The sequence below is a fragment of the Centruroides vittatus genome, unplaced genomic scaffold, assembly GCF_030686945.1.
Source record: "Centruroides vittatus isolate TY-2023 unplaced genomic scaffold, ASM3068694v2 contig_1276, whole genome shotgun sequence".
In the NCBI taxonomy this organism is placed as follows: Eukaryota; Metazoa; Arthropoda; class Arachnida; order Scorpiones; family Buthidae; genus Centruroides; species Centruroides vittatus.
Genome location: NW_027120815.1, coordinates 873,329 through 900,031, shown reverse-complemented (window position 1 = coordinate 900,031; position 26,703 = coordinate 873,329). Strand labels below are relative to the sequence as shown.

Genomic DNA, 26,703 nt, shown 5'->3' with positions numbered 1-26,703 from the left:
CTAGGTGAATGGATTGACAGAAACATTCTCCGCAAGTTGAAAACGTTTCCCATATCAATTTTCATATATAACACATTAAATAAGAAATATAAGAGAGAATCAAATAAATAAATAAATGATAATATGAATAAAGGAATAGTAAAGATCTCAGAATAGATAAACCTGATAGAAGGCTTCGTGTATACTGTATATGCCTGTGTATACCTGATAGAAGGCCGTTTATATACTGTAATTTCCTATTTTTCGTATTAATATTTTATAAGATGTAACACGTAGCCTACTACAATAGAATTTAAATTCTCAGTTCTCTTTAAATCTTGTAATTTTTAAAATTAAATTAAATCGAATTTTTGTTTTTTAAAACAGTACGGGAAATCTAAATTTGAAGAAACAGGAGACTTTTATCGAGGCCGGATGACCGAGCGGTCAAGAAGGCAGCCTTATCGCTGTGATGCACCCGGGTTCGAATCTGGGTGGGTCGATAAATCCCTAGGCATTTTTCTATTTGTTATTATTATTAATTTTTGGCATCTTATCGAATGTTAATAATAGTGTAATTTCGATAAGAGATTCTTCACCGACGAAGCCTTTGCGCCAGACAACCAAATGAGAAAATAATCATATAGCATGTTTAATTTATATAACTGCTTAAAATATTACAAAAAGTTAATTTTCAGATGTAAAATACAAGATTTAGATTACAAAAGAATACAAATTTTATGAATCTCGCAACTGTAAATTATTGCGGCGACATCTATTTTAATTAATTTTGTCTAAAAAGAAATATTTTGATAATATATTAATTATATAAATCATCTCTAAGCTATTATAACTCGATACCAATTCCTTAAAAAATTGAAAAACTAACGAAAAGCAATTTTATTGTTTAACATCGTTACACGCACGAACTTCTATGATCTGTGTTAATGGCGGACGTTGAATTCTGATAAATTGGTATGTAATTTTTAACTTTTACTTCTTAATTTGTAACGTTAAGCGTACTTGAACGCGTCACGCGTAGATCCGTTTTCGGTTTTGAGTCATCAATTATCTAACGATAACGAAATAAAGAGAGTGACGTTCGTATATCTACAAACGCCATTAGGCTTAGCGGGGGGTGTTTTTTGTTCCGAACGAAAACCGAAAGTTTAACGTTTATTACGATCGTTTGAGCTTTCTGTCACGTTATTTGCGTTAACGAAGGCAAACCATACAGATTTCTCATCCCGAATCGAACGTATATGCGAAAGGTTGGTCGAATTACCAGTTTTACGTTAATGTATAACTGTTAAGAATATGACCCATAGACTTACTTAGAAGAAGTCACTTTTAGGTCAATGCTTGTATGTTTATATATGTGCGAATTACCTAAAAGTAACTTACTGATTATTGCTGTAAATAACGTTTTATTTTTATAAGCCCATTTATAATATAAGTGTTTGTATATTTGTATTAATTGTAATGATGCAGAAGAATTTGAAATTGAATTATAAAAAAAAAAGTTCGTTTTGCTGGAGAGTGTGGTGTGATTGCATCTCTGAATGAGATGGTTGGGACCGTACTTGTAGGAGCAGAATAAAGTGGAAGGAACCGTACCTCTGTGTGTGACTTTCTGTGAGATGTGGCCTCCCGAAATCAGCTTACTACTACTGGGTTGGAGTCGTGTTGCTTTGTTAAGACTCGCATTTGGCTATTTAGTTTGTGCTGTTGTGCCGACTTTGAGTGACCTGCTCTACTGCTTGTGGAGTACTTGACGTTAGATAGTTTTAGGGGGGTTTTAGGTGCGAGCGATAGCAAGATGACTATGTGCGGAGTACTACAGTCGAGTTGTGCAATAGTGAACTTTGACTGATGCAGAGCATGGAGAATAGACAGTATACTGGTAACAATAAAAACTGACCTTTGGAAGCAAATATCTCACAAGAGTTACATATACGGGTATGGTTCCTTTGACATTTTTGCTTGTATGAGGGTGAGTAGGAAACCCCTCATTCAGAGTTCTTATCTTACTACTTTACACAAATATAGAAGAATAAACATTAATGTAAATTATTTTATTTGGATTTTTAAGTAATTATCTCAAACTACCAATTGGTGGAGATATACAAGGCTTGTCAAACTATTGGAGCATTATAAAGTTCAGATTGCATCAAAAAAGACTAATTTTATTCATTGAATGCATTTCAATTTTCACTAGACCCTCTTTACTATTACATAAATACAGAAACCTACAACAATTACAGATTACAGATACCTTGTATAACTCCACCAATTGAAGTTTGGGATAATTATTTAAGTCATTAAAGAGAAGCTTACAACTATATCTGAATAAAATGATTATTTTAATATATAGGGAAAATATTTTTTCTGAAATGAAATTTATCCAATGTGTTCTAAAAATTAAAACTTCTCGTTAGATAAATATCTCTTAGTGATTTTGTACTATTAAATAATTTAATATGGTGAAATGTTAAAAATTTGGACTAATTGGGACCAAACCCCTGTCCTTATTTTCAAATATGCATGCAAATTAGTTAATAATCATATTTCAAATCCATATTTTTGATGCTTCACTGTACTTTTTTAAGTAATATGAGTTAATATAAATTTGAATAATTCATATTATTAGAATAAATATTATTATTATTAAATACTGTATGTGTATATAAGTATTAATTTGACATCAATAATTTCTGATTTTACAAAAAATTGTTTTATTATTTTGGACTGCATGGTTAAAAAGGATTCACTTTTATTGCCAAATGTCATATTTTATAGAGAAAACTTCTGTTATAAATACAGTATAGGCCTACTAAATTTTTATATTAGAAATATATCATCATCAAGTAATGCATTAGTTTAACAAAAAAATTTTTAAAATCTGAATAGTATTTTTTTATTATTTCCAAAAGTTTTAGAGATTATAAATAAAGTGAAAACTTTATAGTGATATTTTAAATTTTTTATTATTTTATTTAACAATTCTGGGAGTAGTGTGAAATCCTCAATTACAGCTTGAATCTTACCTGTTGCTGTACATATTGGCTGGCGTCCTGTTAACCGAAAAGTACCAAAAAATAATATTATATAGAAGAAAATTAATATATAAAGAAAGAAAATAATATAGGCTTAGAAACAAAAGAAAGTCAATATTAATAGTATTAGAGACAAATACAGATATTTTTAAAATATGTATATTCTATTTAGTGTATATATATATTTGTTAAAATGTATAGTACATATTATTTTTAGGTTACCTTAATTTTACATAGATTATTTTTATAAACATAATGAATATAATTTTGTTCTTTTGGCTGGAATGTTCAGTAAAAAAATGAGATTGGTTCAGGTTAGCAAAGTGCATTGTATATACCATATGTTTCTGATATATCATGTTTGATTTAAGATTAATTGACTGTTCATATATAAATATTGCATCTCAATAAATATTTTCATTAAATAAATTTTATTGCTCAATAAATTTATGCTAATGTGTAGTAATTAACAGCAAAGATAATCAAGATATGTTAATCGTTATTTTATCTCAATGTTGTGTATGTGCAAAGCTCTAAACAGATTTTCTTTAAATGCAGTTGAAAACATAATTAATTTATAAATTTTTAATGATGGTTATAAATATTTAGTAATAGTTAAAAATAATTAGATATTAATTATTCAATGTAATGAAACTTTTATTTCAACTTACTCTGTATTGTTGATAGTAAATTTATTTCATATTGCTGATCAAATTTATAGTTTTATAGAATTAATTAAATGGTGAAAAATATAAAAATTTGCTTTTTTCCAATGTTTTGTTGAAATACTTTTACATTTGAACTGAAGTACTTTACTAGCACAATATTATATGTTTGCCATAGAATCGACATTAAATTTTTGAAATACTAGACTTGAGAAGTACTAGTACTTTTAGTACTTGTCAATTTTAGATTAAGATTTCTATATTTAACTTTATCTATTCATAACTTATCTTCCTCTCTTATAGGTCATGTAGTGTAGTCTTCATGCTATCAGATATATTTATATATATATATATATATATACACACACACACATACATACATACAGTAAAACCTTTATTAACGGACACTCCTAAATAGTGAACATCTCTACTTAATGGACATTTTTACAATCACCACACCATTCAAATAGGACATCTATTATATTTACCTCTAAATAGCATACATACTAAATAATGGACGCCGCTGTCCATAACCTTACGAAAACACAAAGTACCACCTTGAATATTCCAAAAGAATTAATTACATACAAAATATTTTAAAACTAAAACAAAGAATGAGTTCAAATACTCTTTCAGAGCATGCATTTTGACTTTAGGTGTGGAATAAAGACTGGCTTAAAATAGGAATAGGGGAGAAGGGCAGGTTGAAAAACCAAACAATATTCATTATCTGTTAGAGAAGACTAATCTGGTTAAACTTCTGTCTTATTGTTGGAACTAAGCTTATGGTACTAAGAAACCATAAACCTTTCCAAAGTTATTCATTCATTCCACAAGAACCATAGCACATTAGTAATGAAAAAGAAAGTTTTAAGGTTATCAGTGTTTGTTTGGTGAAAGTGCAAAGGTCATGTTATGAAGGTGATTTGCCGACCACTTTAAAGTGTGGGAAGATATTCAGTTTTATGCATTTATGACATCATTTGTGATCTTAACAATTTTATGGTGGCTAAAGTAATTTTTAATAAATCATTTATTGAAAAAAGCAAAAATGTTTGAAAAATTACACCTACTCGATAACTGCAAACTAGACAAATGACTAACTATATCGACTTTTATTAGTCGCTTAGATCATAAATGACCTTAAATGCAGGAATACCGAATATATTTCTTATCCCTTAAAGTGGCGAGCAAATTGCCTTCTTAACTTGACTTTTGAATTCTTATTGCCAAAACTGACCTTTGTCCTCCCTTCTGTTTGTAATAACAGTTTCATTTTTCTTTTTCTGCTGAGGTAGTTTTTGATGAATTAATAATTAATCAACATTTATATTTTATAATTTTTATGTTCCATGTAATTAAAGTATCTTATATAATTTGTTTGCTATTTAGAATTCAATTAAAATGTGATGTTTTACAGCTGAATAACATACTGTATATATATATAATTAATTAATTATATATGTTATGTATACTTTTTGATATTTTCATATTCCTAATGCAAATTGATGTTTTTGTAATCCATTGCTTTATAAGACAAGGTTAAAATACAATATGGCTGCTGGCATGTACTGTACCTCTGAATAGCAGACAAACTTCTCGGTCCTGACAGTGTTCACTATTTGGAGGTTTGTTGTTAATAGATCATAAAAATTCTGTATATTCTTTAATGCATTAATCATATTAAAAAGTTATAAAAAAAAAATATAATTAACATTGATTTACTAATGGTAAACATTTTAAACAGTTCTTAAGTTAAAACCTACAGTGGTACAGTACCTTGACTTATGAGTTTAACTCATTCTGTAACAGAACTTGTAACTCAAATTACTCATATGTGAAATCAATTTTTCCCATTGAAATGAATTGAAATGCCATTAATCCGTTCTGGACCCCCCAAAACACTGCAATTTTTTTGTTACATGTTTTTAAATAAGAAAAATGTACTTATAAATAACAGATATTGTATAAAAACAATAGAATGTACTGCAATAAACTGGTTTTGCAGATGTTGTGGCATTTGCTGGATAGATAAAGAAGAGAAGGAAAATTCGAGAAATGAGAGATGGTGGTGCTGCACACAACATGGAAGTGAACTAATGCCTACGTCACTCAATCACATGTTTTTCTATAAGCTAGTCTGTCAGATGTTGGAAGAGTAACAAAAATGATGAAATTACGACAGTTTTCCATTTTTATTTTCTTAACCTATAGTTTGCTGTAGCATTTGCTGTGCGAACTAGCAGTGGGATATTTGAAGCTGGTTCATAACTCAAATTTTAGCTCTCAACTCAAAGCAAAAAATTGGTTGAGAATGGCTCATATCTTGAAAAACTCGTAGGTTGGGACACTCATAAGTCAAGGTTCCACTGTATTTTAAGTTTTTAAAATATCAGTATTCAGAAAGAAATATTTATCTTATGTTATTTAAGATATTTCTCCAGATCATATTCATTTCTTGAGCTGTTATTCAGAATATACAGTAGAATTCTCTTATTGTAATAAGAATATTAAGCAGAATAAGTAAATAAGATTATAGTTAACTACATCCACAAACCTGTTACTGGTGTGTAACTCAAATAAAAATGAAAAACAGTTCCTCATAAACGTTTTTGAACCATAAACAGTTCTACTTCAGGTGAACGGCTTGTTGAGTGGACGAGTGGCGTACACTCACTTGTTTACTCGAATAGGTCTCCAAGCCGAACCGAGGCATACACATCGTATAGCTACTGACCATGGATACCCCAACCTCACCCGTAAATTGATCAGCAGATTTGTCCAGTCATGTGGTGAGAACTGACCTGAGGATGAAGAAAGGATTTCAGTCACATACAACCCCATATCTCAAATCACTATACACCATGATAGCCAAGAAGCATTGCATTCGCATACAGGAGGTGTTCAATTGTATTTGAAAACCTTTGTAACAGAAAGGACCAACCAGGACAGACTCCCCAGAGTATACAGCATCCCAATTAAGGATCATAGATGTGATAAAAACCTCATTTACATTGTCTCCACTAAACACTCCTTGGGGGTTAGAATGAAAGAGCATTTAGCTGACATACAGCATGCGAGGACCATCACCGCTCTTGCCATTTACATCAGTGATCCAGACATAGAGCTGATTTTTAACCAAGTGAAGGTCATTCTCACCTCACCACACACTGAGCATCTAAAGTTGTTGGAGGCCATTTCTATCTACAAATCTAGCCTCACCAATACATGTATCAATCACAAGGAGGAATTGACCCTATCCATATTGTGGCAAGCGCTAATAGACAATGACCTATAAATCTTGACAATTGCTGCCAGATGGAGTGCACATGTCCAGTAGGATGACTTCAAGAAACATATTTGAATCTAATTTTAAATTGTGTTCTTTTTTACTTGCTTTCATTGGAAATTTCGTCATTCCCCTGAAGAAGAATTGTTTATGGTTCGAAAATGTTTGTGAGGAACTGTTTTTTGTTTTTATTTGAGTTACACACTGGTTTGTGGGTGTAGTTAACTTTATCCTGGTGTTGATTATTGTGGTTATTTAAGATTGATAGTTAGTGGAAATATTTGTTTTACTGACATGCAATTTTTTTGTGACAAATCTTTAATAAGAAAATGCTATTTTAATTTATTTAGGAAGAATTTAGGAACAGAAATCTGTTGTTTTGATTAATAGCAAAAATTTTTTTTCTAATGGAAAAGTTAAACATGTTAAGATGCAATTGAAATTTGCCAGAAAGAACATCATTACTGATGCAATTTGTTCCTCTATCCACTTTTTTCCACCTGTTTGCTCTGTATGAATTAAGCTTAAAATAAAAATTAAATACCTTCTAAAACCGATAACTGGCGTGAAATATTTTCAAAATGGCGAATGTTTTCGCTTTCCCTCCTGGGCTCTTCCTCGGGCCAATTCTTTTTGCTGGAACCGGATTTGATAATCGAATAGTTTAAATAAATGAAACGTGTTCCGTTTCTAAAAGTTCGAGTATATGTGGCAACCGCATGCCATTCTAAACATTTAAATTTCTTTTATTCCGTTGGGAAAACGATGCGCGCATCTTATGATAATTACGTGTGACGTTTATCGATTTATGACCTTTCTTCCAATAAAAATTGCCAGGCAGTAGAGAGATTCATTTCTTCTTTGAAATTGATGCATGTTGTTGTGCGATCGGCCTTGTAAATTTCTATCTCTTCCAAAGTTCTCAGATGTTCTTGATGTTGGGTGGTGCGGATCACTCTTGCCTTATTAAAAATCGGTGTTATTTCTGGGTTTGCTGCATACGTGGACAATGCTGTTGTGTATTTATGGCGGGTAATGTCGGATTTATGCTTCTTTATTCTAGTGCATAGTGGGCGTTTAGTGGACCCTATGTACAGTAATTGTTTCTGCCATCTGTCGTCCTGTAAAGGGATACTATATACTCCCGGAAGTCTATACGGGTTATGTGTGTCTTTTCTGTTTCTCAATAGGCTGTATATGGAAGGGTTTCTCCGATAAGCGATTTTAATTCCCTTTTTCTTCGCAATTGCGTTGTATATTGTTTTAAGGTGTGGGTTGTATGTCACCGGGGTCCTTTCTGTGTTTTCTTCTCTGGCATCTTTTTTCACTACGCTTTCTTGGTTTGTTTTACTGCTTGTATGGAGGTGCCGGTTATATAACTTTTTTACGATGTTACTGTAACTGTGTTCTCTTGCTATTTTATTGATAAATGCTAATTCCTGTTGTAGAGCCTTGTTTGTGGAAGAGTGCGTGTTGGCTCTTTCTACTAAAGCCCTAAATGCAACTATTTTATAGGAGTAGGGGTCACAGGAGTTGAAGGGAATGTACGATGGTATAGTCGTGGGTTTTCTATAGACTCCAGTTTGTACTATCCTTTTTTCAATCCTTATTTCGATATCCAAGAAGTGGATTATTTCAGGACTACGCTGCTCCATTTCCAGTTGTATGCCATAGGGGTTGTCGTTCATGGCCGTTTTAAACTGCTTTAGGTCTGGCATTGATTTCCAGAGGATAATGATGTCATCTATGTACCTTCCATATAAAATTATGTTTGAGAGAAAGGGTGACAGTGTTTTGGCTTCCAATGCTTTAATTACCATTTCACATAGGTCCCCGGATAGCGGACTTCCCATGGGTACGCCCCTCTCCTGTGCATAAGCATTTCCTTTGAATTGAAATACTGAACTATAACATGCCAAATGGGCTAACTGTAATACTTCCTGGTGCAGACTGTCATCGTTTACTTTCTCCATGAGGAAATCTCTCAGTGCACAAAAACAAGGTTCGATTTTAATTGAGGGGTATAACGATCTAAAATCCCATACTGTGTCTATGCCTTTAAGCTTCTGTATCAATTCTTTCGGACTTGAGATATTGAACTGGTAGTCATTCAAATGTGTGGATAACATATTATGCACTGATTTCTCCAGTTTGATAGTAGGAGCTCTTCCTTTGTCCATGATAGGTCTTAGCTCATGGCCTTGCTTATGTGTTTTAGCAAAAGCGAAAAGTTTAGGTACGTCCGGATCGTCCGTAATAATGTTTCTCATATTCAGCTTCTTGGCGAGTTTGGTGTTGGCAAACCACTTAACTCTCGCTTGTGTTTTATCCACCCAGTTTGTTTCCATCTCTGTGCATTGTGTTGTGGAGAGGTATTCATTTAATTCTCTCTCATATGTATCCTGCTTCATTAAGACCATTATTCTGGCTTTATCTGCCCTAGTTACGACTATATCGTTAGATTTTATCCATTCGGAAGCTTGGCTTAATTTATGTTTAAGCTGCAAGATATCCTTTGACTGTTTAGCTCCATTAATTCTTAAAGCAGATAGCCATCTGTAATATTTTTTTTGGTTGTGAGAAAGAACTCTTAAAAGGTTTTCTAGGTCTGGGATACAAGATTTGACCGTTTCCTTGGGGGAAGGAGGTGGTACAAATGCTGGGCCAAGTTTTAGTATCTGCATAACAAATTCTGGAACTTGTATATTATCCCAAATTACTACTGGTGCTTCCATCTTACTTGATCTTTTCGGTACTTGAAATTTTAGAATCCATTGCATTTTTAGATTAAAATGAACTCTCAGTTTATACTTCAGTCTATTTTGGATGTTAACCTGCTTTGCATTCTCAACTTTTAAAACATTCGGATCCTGCTGGAATAACTCGTTCTCTACCTTCACTGCCCCACGAGGGGCAGTGAAAACGTTCATCATTTTGAAAATATTTCACGCTGGTTATCGGTTTTAGAAGGTTTTAATTGTTTATACAACCCGGTGTGGGAGAAGCGAGAAGCGTTAGTTAAGCTTAAAATTAACACAAAAATTATTTTATATATATATTTTTTTTAAGTTTAGTTTGACATTTATTATTATATTATTATTATTGTTGCTATTTGATAAATAAAGCAGAAATGAAGTGAAATGAAAAAAATTTTGTCTTTTGGTTTTGGCAAGCAACTTGTTAAAAAATTTTTTCTGCTGTTTCATTCATCCACTTGTTTAGAAAATGTTTTGCAAAGATTTGTTTTACTATTGTCTTCTTTCTTTAAAGGTATTAAATAATATAATAAATTATAGATACAGAGTTTAACAAATGAAGCAAATAAACCAAAATTGTAATGACATCCTCTTTAGTTTTAATTTACTTAGTAAAATAGTGGAAAGTAATGCTGTTGTGTATTTGTGTGTAAGCAAAACAAGACATTGCACAGTTAAGCTAAGATTAGTCTTTCAAATGTATATACAGTGGGCCCTCGTTATAGCACTGCTCACTATACCGCGCACTCGGTTATAGCGCGGGCGATGTTCGCGACGCGATAAGCTCAAACATGTTTATACAGATCCGTGCGGCGTTAGTGAGTAGCGCATTTTATTGTTACTGTGTATTGAGTAATTGTGTATGTATTGAGTTTCTGCATGTATTTTGAATAGTGTTTAATTATTGTATGCATGATGAGTAAAAGAAAAGCTTACAGTGTGAAAGAAAAGCTTGACATTATTGCTAAAGTAAAGAGGTGAACCGCGTTACACCGCTCTGCTCAGTATAATGTAGTTCACCTTATAACGCGGGTGTTGTTTTCCACCTGACATGCACGTTATATCAGGGTCCACTGTAATTATTTTTTATAGTTGTCAAAATTAACTTTACAGTAATAAGAGCAATGAGTTTATTGCCATGTGTATTTTAGTAACTACCAAAATTCTATGAAGTGATATTATTATTTTGAAGGAGGATAATGAACAGAAATTTATCAGCTTTCAAGATGCAAATTCAAATAGGAGTATCTAATATCATTAATTCTATGCTATGATGGCAGTACATTCTATTGTTTTTATACAATATTCATTATTTATAATAATGAGAATTTTGAAATGGTGGCGAGGAAACCTGAATGTGAGATTCCACTTCAATTTCTTGACTTAATTATTTCATATACCAGTTGATGCATCGTTGATGTCATCCATCATTCTACAAGATTGTGTGAACCTTAAATCTTGCCCAACCACATCTTACTTTAAATTCATTGAGTAATTTCAAGTTTCTGCAATCTTCTTTGCTTTGAATTGAAACATTTCAGTTCCTAGGAAGTTTGCAAGTAAATACTGTCCCTGATTGAATATCCAAAAGAAGCATGAATCTATAAAAAAGCATTAAAAATGAAGTGATCAATAATAAAGATTCTGAGAACCTAGCTGCTGCTTGGAAATGATTTTAAACAAAAAATGTAGTTAGTTTATTGATTTTCCTAGAAATTCTTCTTAATTTAAAAAAGTATTAGATATTTTTAATATGGCATGTGTGTCTGAAAAGAAAGAATCATTTACTTTGAACTGATAAAGTTTAGTTTAGATATTTGAAATGAATGTTTAATATTTTGAATATTGGAAATACTATGTTCTAAGAATAGTTTGGAAGGAGAGATACCTTGAAAATGGACATGTTAGTCTAAAAAATTTTCGTTTTGTGAAATTTTATTTTTAAATTATTAACTTGTGCCAACTTAGTTGGTAAAGCATGATTTTTGTGTGTGTATACATATATATACATAATGTTTGTGTATTGAATCTATGTTTATCATATATCTGACTATGAGGATATTGTTTCAAAGTTTACTATAAGATTTTTAACATTTTAGGGAAATTTGGATAGATTATGAAGTAATAATAATATAATCTGAGAATTGAGGTAATGTAACTGTAATAATGCATTTCTTTTAATGTAGACATCCTGTTTTTGACTCTGAATATGTTATGAATGTATAATAAATATGAATTTCTTTCTCTTTAAAATATTTTTATATGTAATAAATAAACTGTTTTAAAAGTAAGAATTTTTTTATTTTTTATTTTAGTATCAACCATGGCAAATTCTGAAGAACAGAGTCAGTGTACAAGAGTAAGTTGACTAGTAATATCAAGTATATTAAAAATTATATAAAAATAAATAATTTTTATAAAATATATATATATATATATATATATCTAAATAATAATTATTGTTGAACTAGTAGCCTGGGATGCCCCCTAGTGGGTGTTCTAGCAGCAGCGGTCATTCCGTGGTATAAATAATAAATTCATATTACAAATAAAAATAATAATATATTGAATTTCTCATGGCATACCCTACTAAAACGCAAAAAAACATGTCTAAAATAGTACAGTAGAAGCCAAGTTCTTCGGGATAATCCTTAACCCTCTCCCCTGTGGGAGGAATTTTAAAAAATCCCTTCTTAATGTGTATTCCCTTGGCATACCCTACTAAAACTCAGTCAAAAATGCAAAAAACTGCATTTATTGTTAATTTAAATAATAGCTAGGAGTGCCTCTAGTGGCTGTTTTTGGTATACCGTGACAGAGACTGCCCAGTTTTTCAGTTTTATATAGTAGATAAGTTAATGAATATTTTAAGTAAATTTATTTTAGTAAAAATTTTGAAATTTATTTTTATATCAATACATATTCCTGCATCAAATCTCAATATAAAGTTTCAGTATAATCTCAATTTATTCTTTTTAAAGTATTCATAATTTTTGTGAATGAATCTTCTCCAGAAATATTAAATAGAATACTCTTCAATATGTTAATTACTAAATATACAATTTTGTATTGCAAATAACATTTTGAAAATCTTGTGATCTGGTTATAACAAATTCAAAAACTCAAACTTGGGTGTAGGTTTCATTAGGATTGCAAAATATTTATTTTGCATACTAAATTTTCCCAAAAATTCTTGTACATTAGCAAGCAAAATAAGACATTGTATGAACAAATTAATAATTACAATCACATAGTTTGGGAAATTCACATTTTAATTCTACAAATAATAAAATAGGTCTCTGTATAATTTTACACACAACAATAAAGTGATAAATTAACATAAAACTTTCTTAGATTAAGCACATATTGTCATTATAAGATAGAATACATAATTACAATACTTGATATTATACTTGATGTGTAATATGAGGGCTATTTTTTAAATAAAGGTCCGTTTGTGAATGAGAGTGAGAATAATGCACAATCACAGCAGTACGCATGTGCTTCTGCTCCGAGCAAGCTTGGCGCGTGTTTTGATGCCATTTGCAGCCATATCGTCTGTCTGTATGTTGAGCTGTAGAAGCTTAAAATGTTTAAGAAAATTGAGTCTCTTGCCGACTGTGAGATACGATCTGTTATTCGATTCTTGAGTGCAAGAAACTTGGCAGCAGCGGAAATTCACCGTCAGATTTGTGAAGTTTATGGTGATAATGCTATGAGTGACAGTAAAGTTCGAAAATGGGTAAGAATGTTCAAGGATGGGCGAGTTAATGCGCATGATGAGCCACGCCCTGGCCGACCTTCTCTGATTTCTAAAGATTTGATTCATGATGTGGATAACAAAATTTGAGAGGACTGACGATTGACGATTTCAATGTTATCAATTGAATTTCCACAGATTTCAAGATTTTGTATACCATTGTTTCGGTGAAACTGAATTATCGAAAATTGTGTTGTCGGTGAGTTCCAAGACTGCTTTCTGACGATCACAAAACAAAAAGATTGGGCAGTGTTTTATCGTTTTTGACTCGATACGATCAGGAAGGAGATGAATTGCTGGACCACATCGTTACAGGAGATGAGACTTGGGTGTCTCACATGACTCCTGAGTCCAAGCAACAGTCAATGGAAGGGCGACACACATCTTCGCCAACCAAAGTGAAAGCCAAACACAATTTCAGCATGAAAGATCATGGCAACCGTCTTTTGGGACAGAAAAGGGATTTTGTTAGTCGATTTTATGCCAAGAGGCACAACAATCAATTCTGATACATATTGTGTTACTTTGAGAAAACTCCGGCGTGCCATACAAAACAAACGGTGTGGCCTACTGTCTTCCGGTGTAATGTTGCTCCATGACAATGCAAGGCCACATGTTTCTGCATAAACACAAGGTCTAATCAGTTCTTTTGGATGGGAACAACTAGATCATCCACCTTACAGTCCAGACCTTGCACCCAGTGATTTTCACTTGTTTCGATACTTAAAGGAGTTCCTAGGTGGTCAATAGTTCAACGATGATGAATAAGTGAAAACTGCAGTCATGGATTGGGCTTCTTCACAGGCGGCAGATTTCTTTGAAGTCGGAATTCAAAAAATTGTTGAGTGGTATGACAAATGTTTAAACAAAAATGGAAATTATGTAGAAAAGTAGATAAAAGTATGTAGAATATGGAAAAAAAATATATTTTAATGATATTTACAGTATTTTTCTTATTAAAAAACGGACCTTATTTAAAAAATAGCTTTCGTACATTGATTACTGGAAATAAAAATAAAGTTGAATGCAACAGCTATCATAATTATCATGGATGGTTTATACTTTTAGTGCAGTATGTTAGTTAATGGACTTTCTAATGTTTGAAAACAATTTCTTTGTGAAGATGATAATGCAATTTTTTCTGAAAAATTGTTTGAGAAGTCTACCAATTTTTCAGTTTTCGGCTGACTTTTTCATGATTTTTTTCTTTTTGAAAACAACCATACAGTAGACCCCCCTATAACACGGTAGATACGTTCCGTGTTATAGGGGGGTCTACTGTACTTTTTTGATGTTTAAAATTTATATCAATTAAAAATATTAACTTTGAAATATATTTATGAAAAAATATGAAAAATAAAGGAAAATATCTATATAAAATAATATGAAACATATTTATCTGTTTAAGAAAAGGTTTTAAACAGTTTATTAATTTATGAATTTCCTGTATAGAGGAACAAGTGTTTTCTTTTAATTCAAGCTGACATGAAATTTTACCCATTTAAATAGTGTTTAAAAGAGTTTTTGAAATAGAAGCAGATTTTCTTTTTTGTTTCATTTTTAAAGCTGTTCTGATTTTATATATTGTAAAAAAAAATCAAAAATCTGGTTTAGTAACCAAGACAAACTCATCTTCACTGCATGCACATAGCCATGTAAGTAGGCAATGATGTAAGAGATGTCTGAACTGATGATAAACAATGTATGTATCATTCTCACCATATTTTGCTACCAGAAACCTGCTGTAGAGATAAGGATTCATTACTCAAATGTTCACCAGGCACCACAATTAACACAATGTCATGATGACATGTACTCTTAACACTTATTGTCTGTGCATTTTTAATTTTCTTTTAACTTGGAATTTAGATATTGAATGTTTTAATTTCATTTTTATAACACAGGATCTTTCTGTATTTTGGTGAATTTTCCCAATTAATATCTACAAGTTTAGCAACTACTCCATTTTATAATAACATCTTTGCTGTAATTGAATGGAACATAAGCAGAACACTGCACAAGTCAACATGTTCTGTCTGTGATAAAAGTTTAAAGCTACTGCACAACCATTAAACGTGATTTTTTGAGATAGGTGCAACTTTGTAAGGCCTATGTCATGATGAAGCCAGAAGTTTGAAATTCAGTTTATGGGCTGAGAAATTTGAGATCAAAGTTTGCCATGTAAAGTCTGGACCAATTGCAGGTTGTAAACTGATTGCGAACTAGATGTAAATTGAGTTTGTGATTGCTATCACTTCACATTGATTTCTATGACAATTTTTTAACATTTTATCAAAATAAAAAATTATGATGGCATTAACCTATCCCGTGTTGAAATTTTTCTCTGTTGCATGTCCTGCCATGTTGAATTTTTGTCGATGTTAAGCCTAATGAATTTTACACGTTTAAAAAAAAATAATCATGGCTATTGTATCATCCAAAATTATTTTTTTATTTTGCATAAACAAAATAGATAATAAATGTGAAAACGAAAAAAGTTATATTTCAGAAGTTAGTTTTAATATAAAAGTTATAATGACCAGTGACATCTAGTTTCAAAAATGTTTTGATGCTGAAATGAAATATCTCAGATCCATCAGTCAAGGTCATTATGTTGCAACCCAAGATATGTCAGGAATACCAGGGAATAGGTTAAATGTTTCTTGACATTGGATATGCATATCCTCGCCTGAAACTTGTGTTTTAAATGCTTTAGATAAAACATTAAAAGCATGTCACCATATTCGTGTTTTTGTGTGAAGCCAAAACAAAAAAAAATGTACATCATGGAGCAGTTTCATTTTCCTACAAAATATCTAGTATTATTTTTATACTACAACTTTTCCTGGGATTGCTTTTGAAAAAAAGTTGATTTTTCATGAAACTTTGGAAAAATCTGAAAAAATTAATACCTTCCTAACTTTGAGTTACAGAAAATGCATTACAGTCTGTTACAATAGTATAGGAACACCATAAATTTTGTGCTTTTTTAAAATTTATTTTGAAATTATTACTGGAAATATTATTAATTATTTTTATTATTATTTTAATTTTTTATCAGGTTTTTTTACATTTCACAAAGCAGCATAAATTTTTTTTTCACAAATATTCATGTTTTGATATGTTACAAAAGTATAGATAGGTACACCACTTAAAGGTCTCTTAAAAATTAGTTTTTGTCATAATAATAATTAAAAATATTACCACTACATTAGATGTCATCATTTTTAACTGTCCCAGTTGCTTTTTTGAATGTTTTATTTAATGTTATATAAACATTTTCAACAAGGCCTCGTGGAACTGTACTTTAGGAGCAAGAAATACATAAAATTTATTATTTGAGTGGTTCAGGCAAGTCTCTGAGGCAAATTGCTGCAGCTGTAGATAGATTTATGAATGCTATTCTAAACGTTTTTCAACAAGGTGAAAATTACAGGTAAAAAAAGGAAGTCAGGACAGCCTAAATGTTTACATTCAAGAATGAGAGACAAGTTTTGAAGCTTATAAATAATAAAAACATGTCAACAAGGCAAGCTGCTGCTGAATTACCAGTAGATGTATCTCATGAGACTGTTTGCAGAATTTTAAAAAACAATGACAATGTAAAATATTTAAAAATGAAGTTGAAACCACCTTTAACAAATCAATGCATTTAAACTGGACTAAAGATAAGATGGGATGGACTGAAGAATGACAAGAAATAATGCTTAGTGATGAGAAGAAGTTTAATTTAGATTGCCCTGATGGGTTTTCTTATTATTGGCATGATTTAAGAAGAGAAAGCAGAGTTAAAATAAGTCGGCAACAAGGGAATGAGTCTGTAATGATTTGAGGTGGTTTTGGATGGGAAGGTAAAACTGATTTAGTATTTGTTGACAAAAATATGAACTCAGAAAAGTATCAAGAGTTACTGTATAATAATATGATTACATTTGGTGCATTAATTGGAGGTCATAAATGGAAGTTTCAACAAGATAATGCTCTCATTCATGCCTCAATGTCAACTAAAAATTGGTTTAAAAAAAGAAAATATTGATGTAATTGACTGGCCTTCACATAGTCCAGATTTAAATCCCATTGAAAATTTATGGGGGATTTTAGCAGCCATTGTTTATCAAAATAGGGAAACAGTATGAATCTGTAAATCAATTGAAAATTGCCATAATGGATGTATGGGATGAAATTAAAGATGAACAATTAAAAAAAAAATTAATAAATCCATGCCTAACAGAATTTTTCAAGTAATTGTAGCCAAAGGAGGTGAAACAAAATATTAAGTGTTTAAAATATATTTAAAAATTATTTTAATATAATTTTAGAAAGAGTACTTATACTTTTGTAACACATCAAAAAATATATATTTGTGGAAAAAAAATTTATGCTGTTTTACAAAATGTAAAAAACCTGATAAAATAATCAAAATAATGATAAAAAATAATAAATAATATTTCCAGTAATATTTTCAAAATAAATTTTGAAAAAACACAAAATTTATGGTGTTTCTACACTTTTGTAACAGACTGTATATACACTTTGTATTGCATCTAGTTTTGGAGGAAAAAAATGTGGTGGTATCTTCCAAATGACTAAATCTGATGTATGACAACTCATACACTAAATTTTCCTAAAATTGTGTGGGTGCAGCACTCACAAACTTCACATATAATGAGCACAATTCGACACAACATAGTATTTAAAATAAATATATCTTTAGTAAAATACTATATTTTATAATTAACGCTCAAGAGCCTTAAAAATTCAGTAAGTATTTATGTAAGAAGTTGTTTAGTATATTTTATATTCTCTGCTCTTTGTTCATCATACCTGGGCCAATTTTAATACATTTCCAATGAACTGATTTTTGTTTTTGAGAACACTGCTATTCTTTCATTGTGGTGTTGTTGCATCACTTTATCACTATAAAAACATGAAAAAATTTAACTCTGTGAAGTTTGCAACAAATAAAATTTTTGTTTATTATGTAACACTATTATTCATTTATTGTAACTAATGCCTTTTTTTATGTTTTGTTAATATTATTAAGAGTTTTGAAGTTATTAAGCTATAAGTTTACAAACTCAACATCATTACATAACTTGCCAAATTTTTTATGGTTTATCTGTTATTTTTTCAATCATTCCGTTTCTGACATAGAAAACATTCCTAATTAAACAATCAGCCACAAACTTTTCAGCTTTCTGTAATATTTCAAGCAGTATTGATTTTTGAAACAGCATGACTATATTGCAAAAAAGCATAAAAATGAAATTAAGGTAATTTAATTGGACAAAACTAATTGTTTAATCTGGAGGAAAACATTTATCTGAGTAAAATAAAACAATAACATTGTAACTTGTCAAAAAGAGAGCATTGTTTTATTACCCCAATATGAAGGCCATAACTAACTCAGCTAAAACAGACAAAAGAGGAGAGCCCATAGGCAATCCTATTTTTGCATATAAATATCACCACTGAAGCAAAAATAGTTATTTTCAGTAACTAATAACAAAGCCTTCCTCAAGGCTAGTATTTGCAGTATAGAATATCCACTCTCAATCAATAGATTGTTAGTGAGCATGACTGACTTCAAAATGGGGAACGAACAGGTATAATGAAACTATCTTGTAAAAATGATATACTTCTGGAGGAGTAGCTCCAATAATACTAGTTATATAAGACATTATTACTTTATTGTAATTTGATCTGATAAAGCAATAAATAATCACATCAAATTTCACTTAGCTGTAAATTATTTCAAGACTAACAAACAGATTAACTTCAGGTTTGTTTGTAATTGGAGAAGGATAGGTTGCTTTCAAGGTCAATTCAAGGAAACTTTATTTACTCAATTGGGAAATTATCAATAGGGTCAGCACCAACTTTCTACTCCTAACGTCAGCAACTGCTAATTTTCATTTTTCGTAATGTTTAGGCAAACAATCCAACACCTCTTGTTTTTAAATTTGTTCCATTCTCAATGGATATTGATATGATTTGATATTTTTGAACATTCAAATTTTTAGTTTTTATTTTCAATTGGCATTCTGTCAAAGAAAGGGCAATGTTCACCTGAAGCAGGACTCAGGAGGAGCCTAAAAATATTTGTGAAGTGAATTTTTTCTGACACCAGACTGTAGGTTTTTTGGATGAGAATTGGTGTTAACACTCGATGTGAAGTGTTCTCTATAATAACTGCTAATTGTTTCATTACTCTGTACACAAAAGTTCTTGTCCTGTCCAGTTTGTAAATGGGTCAAATAATAATGTTTTTGTTTTCTGTTACTCAGAAGAATGTTTTCTTTAACATTTCACAAACAGTTTGGTCAGAACTGATTATTTTATTTATTTTTTATGTGGTATAGTCACAGCAAATACTTTACAAAACTGGATGATGAAATCAAATATATTACCACAGTACCATTATCTAGTCCAGCAGCTTTATTTATTTCTTTTTAAAACAAATGTTTCTGATCTTCTCCTAAGATCTTCCTCAGGTATTATTTGAAATGAAAGTCTAAAGAACATGTATTTCAAAATTTGAAATATATAAGGTTGACATAATTAAATCTTCAATATTTATTGAAATGCACTTGCCATACATGAGAAATGCATTTTTTTTCTTTATAATTAATACAATCTCCAAGTTGATCCACTTTAAAGATTGCAGAGGCCTCCAATTCTTTGAGTTATTCAGTAGAGATAAGACATCTTATCAAAGAAGACTGATCTAATTTTTCTATAACATCATTGTCCAATGCATACATGGATAGGCCCATGGATCTCTTCTTGTAAGCTATGTCATATCTAAGTTCCATCATCCATTTTATTATTGACGTTTTTTGTAGACCCTACATAAACTAGATATGTCTGAAATTCTTTCATTGTCAGGCATTCTCTGTACATTCATTGTGTCTTTCCCATTACATTATGGTTTATAGTATAGACACTTTGATTGTGCCTGTATGCTACATGCCATGCCCTTATATCTTGCTATTTCTTTGCGTAATGTATGCATATCATACTCAAAGTTAATTACTACACTGGTGGAATTAACACTGATACTATCATCATTGTTGTTCACTTTAAGGTCATTTAAGTTATCTGAACAAACCTGATAGTATTAGCCTGAATTAATTTTTTTAGAAAAACCCATGTTTATGTGCTATCCTGGCAATGTCCTCTGGTTCTATTCTTGTATCAGCCATGTTGATTTGCTATGTACATTTTTGTCAACAGAATCAAAGGTTAAAACTCTTCTTTCTTTAGAATGAGCAGCAGGAGGATATTTAACATCGAAGAAGAGTAAAACAGTGTCTTTATTTACATTTTAAATAATTCTCCTTATAGAAGAATATTTTATTGTTGACAAGCAATTATTATTTATTGTGACATCATCACAATGCCGAGCTGCAATTTTTAATCATATTTTTAATTTATTTAATTTAAAATAAATGCTTTCCACTCAAATTAGTACTGTAGTGTTTTGCCCCTGTACATCATACTTTTCCTAATAACAATAGAGTTGTGCTGGTCATCCATTGACTCCTTTCAGGGGAAAAGTTTTGAATTGAAATAATGTGACTTCCGATTTGCACCAGAAGTTCATATAAAGTTAATCGATGCCTCCTGCCTCTAAGCTTTCCGTATCTGGTCTCGTTTTTCATTTATCCAACTCTGTTCTTCAGATTAATTAAAGGAAAGATGGACAGATGGACGACAGTGGGAATTTATAGGTCAACAATTTTTTCAAATTGTAGCCCAGTAAATTACTATTATCAACATAAATACTTTTTCTGTGTCTCATTTTCAATATCCATATGTTGTGATAAAAATTTTCCAAGAGCAATCTTATCACTTATTTGTGAATTACATATTCTGTTTGAAAGCAGAGTTCTATAATAAAACATTTTTAAAGTGACATTTTTGTGATAAGATATTTTAGTTAGATGGAAACATTTAGGGGTTGTGAAAGTTAACCACCAATTTGTATTTAAAAGAAAATAAAATTAAAAAAAAAATATGATGTGGATTTAATACTATTTGTTGGTTTTAGTTTAAAAACAAGTTTTAAAAACAAAAAACTAAAAATCTAAAAATGTTGATTTTTGAATTTTCTCTTATCTGCCTTTTTATCAGAAACAAAGAACTTACACCAAGTACAATTAGAATAGAAAAACAATCATGTATTTTTCAAAAAACAAGCTATGCATTTAGGGTGATTTTTATACAAATATTGTCATTTCTTCTCAGGCTATGAAACAAAAATACAATTTTTAGATTAGGTTTCTGTTACTGGTTTTGTAGACTTTAAAGAATTAAAAGCTAGTGGCTTTCTTTCTTCAGTAACACATCACACAAGGAACAGTTGTTTATGTATTTTTTATTAAAGGAAATGCATTTCAGGTCTTTCTGCAAATGCAACTGATTACTCAAAGATGATCCAAAGTCTGAAGCAACCCTAGTAAATTGATTACCAAGTCAATTACCCAACATACTCTCTAATGTCGATTGTAACCAACAATTAACCATTCTAAGGACTGAAGAGGGGTCACTAAGACCTGAAATGCATTTCTTTTAATAAAAAATACATAAACAATTGTTTCTTGTGTGATGTGTTACTGAAGAAAGAAAGCCACTTGCTTTTAATTCTTTAAAGTCTACAATTTTTAGAGTTTACAAAACAATATTATCAATATAAACTTACAACTGACCTTTTTTATTTCTTTTACAAATTTTCTGTTTGTACACCACCAATTAACCAACCAAATGTATCCCTTTGAAGCCCATTTTGAGAGTAGGGAACACCCAAAGGTCACTGGGAGCAAGATCTGGAGAGTAAGGTGAGTGGATGATGACGGGAATGCTTTTGTCGGCAAGGAATTGCTGCACAACAAGTCATGTGTGACTTGGTGCATTGTCATGATGAATAAACTACGGAAACCACTCGGTGCTCCAACTCAATAATGGTTATTTTTCGATCATTTTTAATTAGTTCTGGAACTTTTTCAATGTCTTCTTCACTTCTGGATGCTGAAGGTTTCCCACTGTGTTTGTCATCTTCCAACATCTGTTTGTTTAAACTGGCCAAACCAGTTGTAAACTGCTGATTTCTTTAGTGCCTAATCTTTGTAAACTTGCTGCAGGGCTGACAATGTCTTTGCAGCAGTTTTCCCCAATTTGCACATGAACTTGATGTTTGGATGCTGCTTGAAGTGGGACATTGCGCGCTACAGTAACAACTGTGCAAGTCTAAACTTGCACGAGCATTATCACACTGAGAATAGACATGCTGAGTTTCCCATCACAGCAATGCATAACCTTATCTTATGTCGTATTTTCTAACTGTAGGTAAATTCCAGGAACTTTTTGACTGCCCTTTGTATTATTGTAATATATTATTGTTATATCTAAAGAATTAAATTTAGCATTTTTTCTAACTCATATTGAAATTTTAAGGAAGTGCTTAATGTATTTATATAATTTAAAATTATCCTATCATTCATTACTGCATTATCATATATAATTATTATATCATCTACATCAGTGTTTCTCAACCTTTTTGGACCAAACGCCCCCTTTGTAAGACCCGCTTCTTAATTCGCCCCCTATAAATTTTAACTGATAAAAATTGTACGATAATCCCTAATATAAGGTAGATTACATTAGGCGTTAGTAAGATATATCCAAAGAAATTTGAAAGGAACAATAGTAGAATAACATTTATTAGTTATAAATTTAATTTAATTTACAAAAAAAGTAAGATACATAAAGTAATGTGTTTTAATTTTAACATAACAAAGAAATAATAAACTAAATGAAATTTTAATGAGAACCTTGAGGTTGGTGATCTTGACAAAGTTTAATAATATTGGGTTCTAATTTTGACAGATATAATCTTAAGTCACCTTGTTGGCAAATGTTGAGGCGATTTCTTTGCTTAGTCAGCATTTGAGAAACCGCACTAAAACCCTTTTCCACTAGGTATGACGTTGGAAATGCCATGATTAATAGTCTTATTTCTATCCATAGTCTCTGAAATGTGTTAGTACTGCTAATTTTTATCCAAAATTCTTCTAAAGTACTACGTTCAAATGAATGTTTCGCTTCTACATTTGCCTGCAAATCTATTAATATTTCTTGAATGTGCGAAGGAGCATTAGTAGGATCAGCACTAAATGGATTAATAACCCAATCAGGAATATGAATATTTTCAACATCTTTAAACCGAAGTTTCATATCTACAATTAGGCTTTCCAAATGCTTATAATAAACTGCAATATTTTCGTCCTGTACAATTATATTACTTAAACAGGGAAATAAAGAAAAATCTTTTCTACCCATGTTATTTTTATAGAGACTTAATTTATTTATAAAACCAATAATTAAACTTTTCACTTTAATTATGGTCACATTGTTTCCTTGCAGTTTCAAAAGTAATTCATTTATTTTTGCATATATATCTGCCAAATAAGCTATGTCACTCTTTAAAACAGATATCTCCATTGGAAAATTATAATTTGTTGATTCTAAATAACTAATGACTGTATCAAATAAGTTGAACATTCTTCTGAGGCAACTTCCTTTAGATAGCCACCTGACCTCCGTGTGCAATAATAGGCGCTCATATTCTTCATCATTTTCATGGCAAAGTTGCCGAAATAATCTATCATTAAGTGGGTGTGCTTTTATTTTGTTAATTATTGATTTTACTAAATTCATTGTTTCATGTAATCTCCCGCCAATGGATTTGGCAACCAAGTGTTGCCTATGAATTATACAATGAATTGTAAAGATATTTGGATTTTCTTCCTTCAACATGGTTAGAAAACCACGATGACGTCCTACCATCGAAGGGGCACCATCCGTTGCACAGGCCAATATATTTTTCAAAGGAATTTGTTTTTCATCAAAATACGTTTTAAAACATTCATATATTGATGTGCCTTTCGTATCAGTGACTAAATGTCTGCAGAATAACATTTCTTCGATGATTTTTGAATCCTTTATGTACTGTACCTAACATAAGCCATTAATATTGCATCACTATCCCGTACACTACTCTCATCCAACTGTATAGTGAACTCTCGTGTTTGGAGATCCGCAGTTAGTTGATTTTCGACATCATTGGCCATTTCACTAATCCTTCTTGATATGGTATCATTACTTAATGGAATCATTGACAAAATATTGGCTGGATCTGCTGAAGTCATGGTAAGAACTTCCTTTATAACCGGTAATAATAATTTCTCTCCAATATTATGAGGTTTCGCATTTTGAGCTATTATACGTGAAATCTTATATGACACCTCCAATCCCTTATTTATATTTGTGGTTGCTGTTTCGAATACATCCGTTATTTTATTTCTTTTGGTAATCATCGTTTTTAAATTTTCGAAATATTCAATGTCTTTGTCCTGCTTGTCGGGATGTTTTCTTTTTAAATGTTCAATCATCTGGGATGGTTTCATTGCTTCATTAGAAAATACCTGATTGCACAGCAAACACATTGGAAGTTGGCTATTTTGTGGCGAAGAAATAAAACCAAACTTTACATATTCAACAGAATATTGCCGGCATTTCTTTTTCTGGGGCATTTTTAGAGGTTGATCTATAATTCAAATTTTAAAAAAATCAGTTTTAAATATATAAAAAATAAGTAAAATTGAAAATATTTATTTACTCAATGGGTAGAGGAGAACTGCCATATGCGTACCACTTAATTTCAAATGCGATTTATATATTATTTAGTAATAATTTATAGGAATATTATAATTTGAAACCAATCTATAACTACCGAAGTTGCTAATTGACCACAATTTTTTAATTATTATTGATAAATATTTGTGATATAATCATTTTTCCAAGACAATGCATACAGTATGCTTTCGGATACCGGTATCCTAAAGCGTATCTATATGAAAATAGTACTTCTTGAATAAGTTTATATGTAAGTAAACCATTTTATTCACAAAAATATATCTTATAAAGAAAGCTCAGAAAACTCACCTGATTTCTTCAATCTCTTATAATTCACAACAAAACAATTATTGTAACGGAATTTTTGTTCCTACTTTATCGATTTAATTAGAACTTACAATATAAAGCCTTTGTTTAGAAATAAATGACCTAATACGCATTAGGTGACCAGTATGCATATGGCAACTCTCTCCTATAAGTAGTAATTAACTTACCTATGATATACGGAACAAAATGAAATACGTTTATTTTAAAAATAATGCAAATATCATATATGGTGAGAGCACAACAGATCACATTAAAATTCAAATTTAATAATACTCATTACTGACTGCTCGACCAAATGATTGAAATCGTTGCACACGCAAAGCGAATCTAAGACATGCGCACTAGGGATTGCAATACCGGACTGTACGATGCAACTTTGTATTCACAGTCCAATTAATTTTGCCCGTTAGGGAGACATATAAAACATTGAATATACATTGTAGCAATTAAATACCAAAGGATAACAATATTGTTTTACAAAATGTTTTATTCGCTTCTTTCGCAACGCAATATAAAAATGCAGCAGCCCATCACTGCAAGCGGGTATTCAAAATGATTTCGCCCACGCAAAATGACTATCGCCCCCCAAAAGCGTATAGTCAAATAATCGCCCACTGTAAGTTTTCGATCGCCCAGGTTGAGAATCACTGATCTACATATCTTGCTGTGAAAACTGTACCCTTTAAAGTTATTAGTTGTATATCTAATATAATTATCTGCTAATTTTGGTCCAATTATTGTGCCCATGCTTATTCCATTTTTGGGCTACAATTTGAAAAAAATTGTAGATCTATAAATTTCTATGGTTATCCATCTGTTTGTCTGTTCTTCCTTAATCTTGAGAATGGAGTTAGATAGACGAAAGCTGAGACCAGATATGGAAAGCTTAAGAGTAGGAGGCCAAATTAACTATATGTGAACTTCTGATGCAAACTGGAAGGCATGTTATTTCAATTCAAAACTTTTTCCTGAAAGGAGTTAGTTAGATGAATGGCGTGACTCAATTGCTTAAGGAAAAGTATGATGTACAGGGGCAAGACACTATTAATTTGAAAGTGGAGAGCGTATATTTTAAATGAAATAAATTAAAAATTGCAGCCTGGCATTGTAATGATGTCACAATAAATATTTGCTCATTCTGTTCATATTATTTCTCCTACATAAAAACAGTTAT

The 26,703-nt window shown here is 31.1% G+C and overlaps 2 protein-coding genes across 3 annotated transcripts in view; one reads left to right on the top strand and one right to left on the bottom strand.

Moving 5' to 3' along the window:
* Window positions 1–823: 823 nt before the first annotated feature.
* Window positions 824–26,703, top strand: part of LOC136988955 (pre-mRNA-splicing regulator WTAP-like) — a 139,703-nt gene continuing 113,823 nt past the window's right edge. The window contains exons 1-2 of one of the 2 annotated variants that reach the window (XM_067286974.1): window positions 824–954; window positions 12,061–12,104. In XM_067286974.1, coding sequence (XP_067143075.1) covers window positions 12,069–12,104 — 36 coding nt within the window. In that variant the 5' untranslated portion in view covers window positions 824–954; window positions 12,061–12,068. Of the gene's footprint in view, window positions 955–993; window positions 1,251–12,060; window positions 12,105–26,703 lie in introns of those variants that run through there. The other variant, XM_067286979.1, reaches the window with a different exon arrangement.
* LOC136989089 (uncharacterized) lies at window positions 7,796–9,769 on the bottom strand. The gene has a single exon (XM_067287193.1). It carries the CDS (start codon window positions 9,767–9,769, stop codon window positions 7,796–7,798), a length of 1,974 nt encoding a protein of 657 aa, XP_067143294.1.

Bases quoted from the DNA above. Each gene is read 5' to 3' on its own strand.
- LOC136989089 (XM_067287193.1), bottom strand. From the start codon at position 9,769: ATGCAATGGATTCTAAAATTTCAAGTACCGAAAAGATCAAGTAAGATG.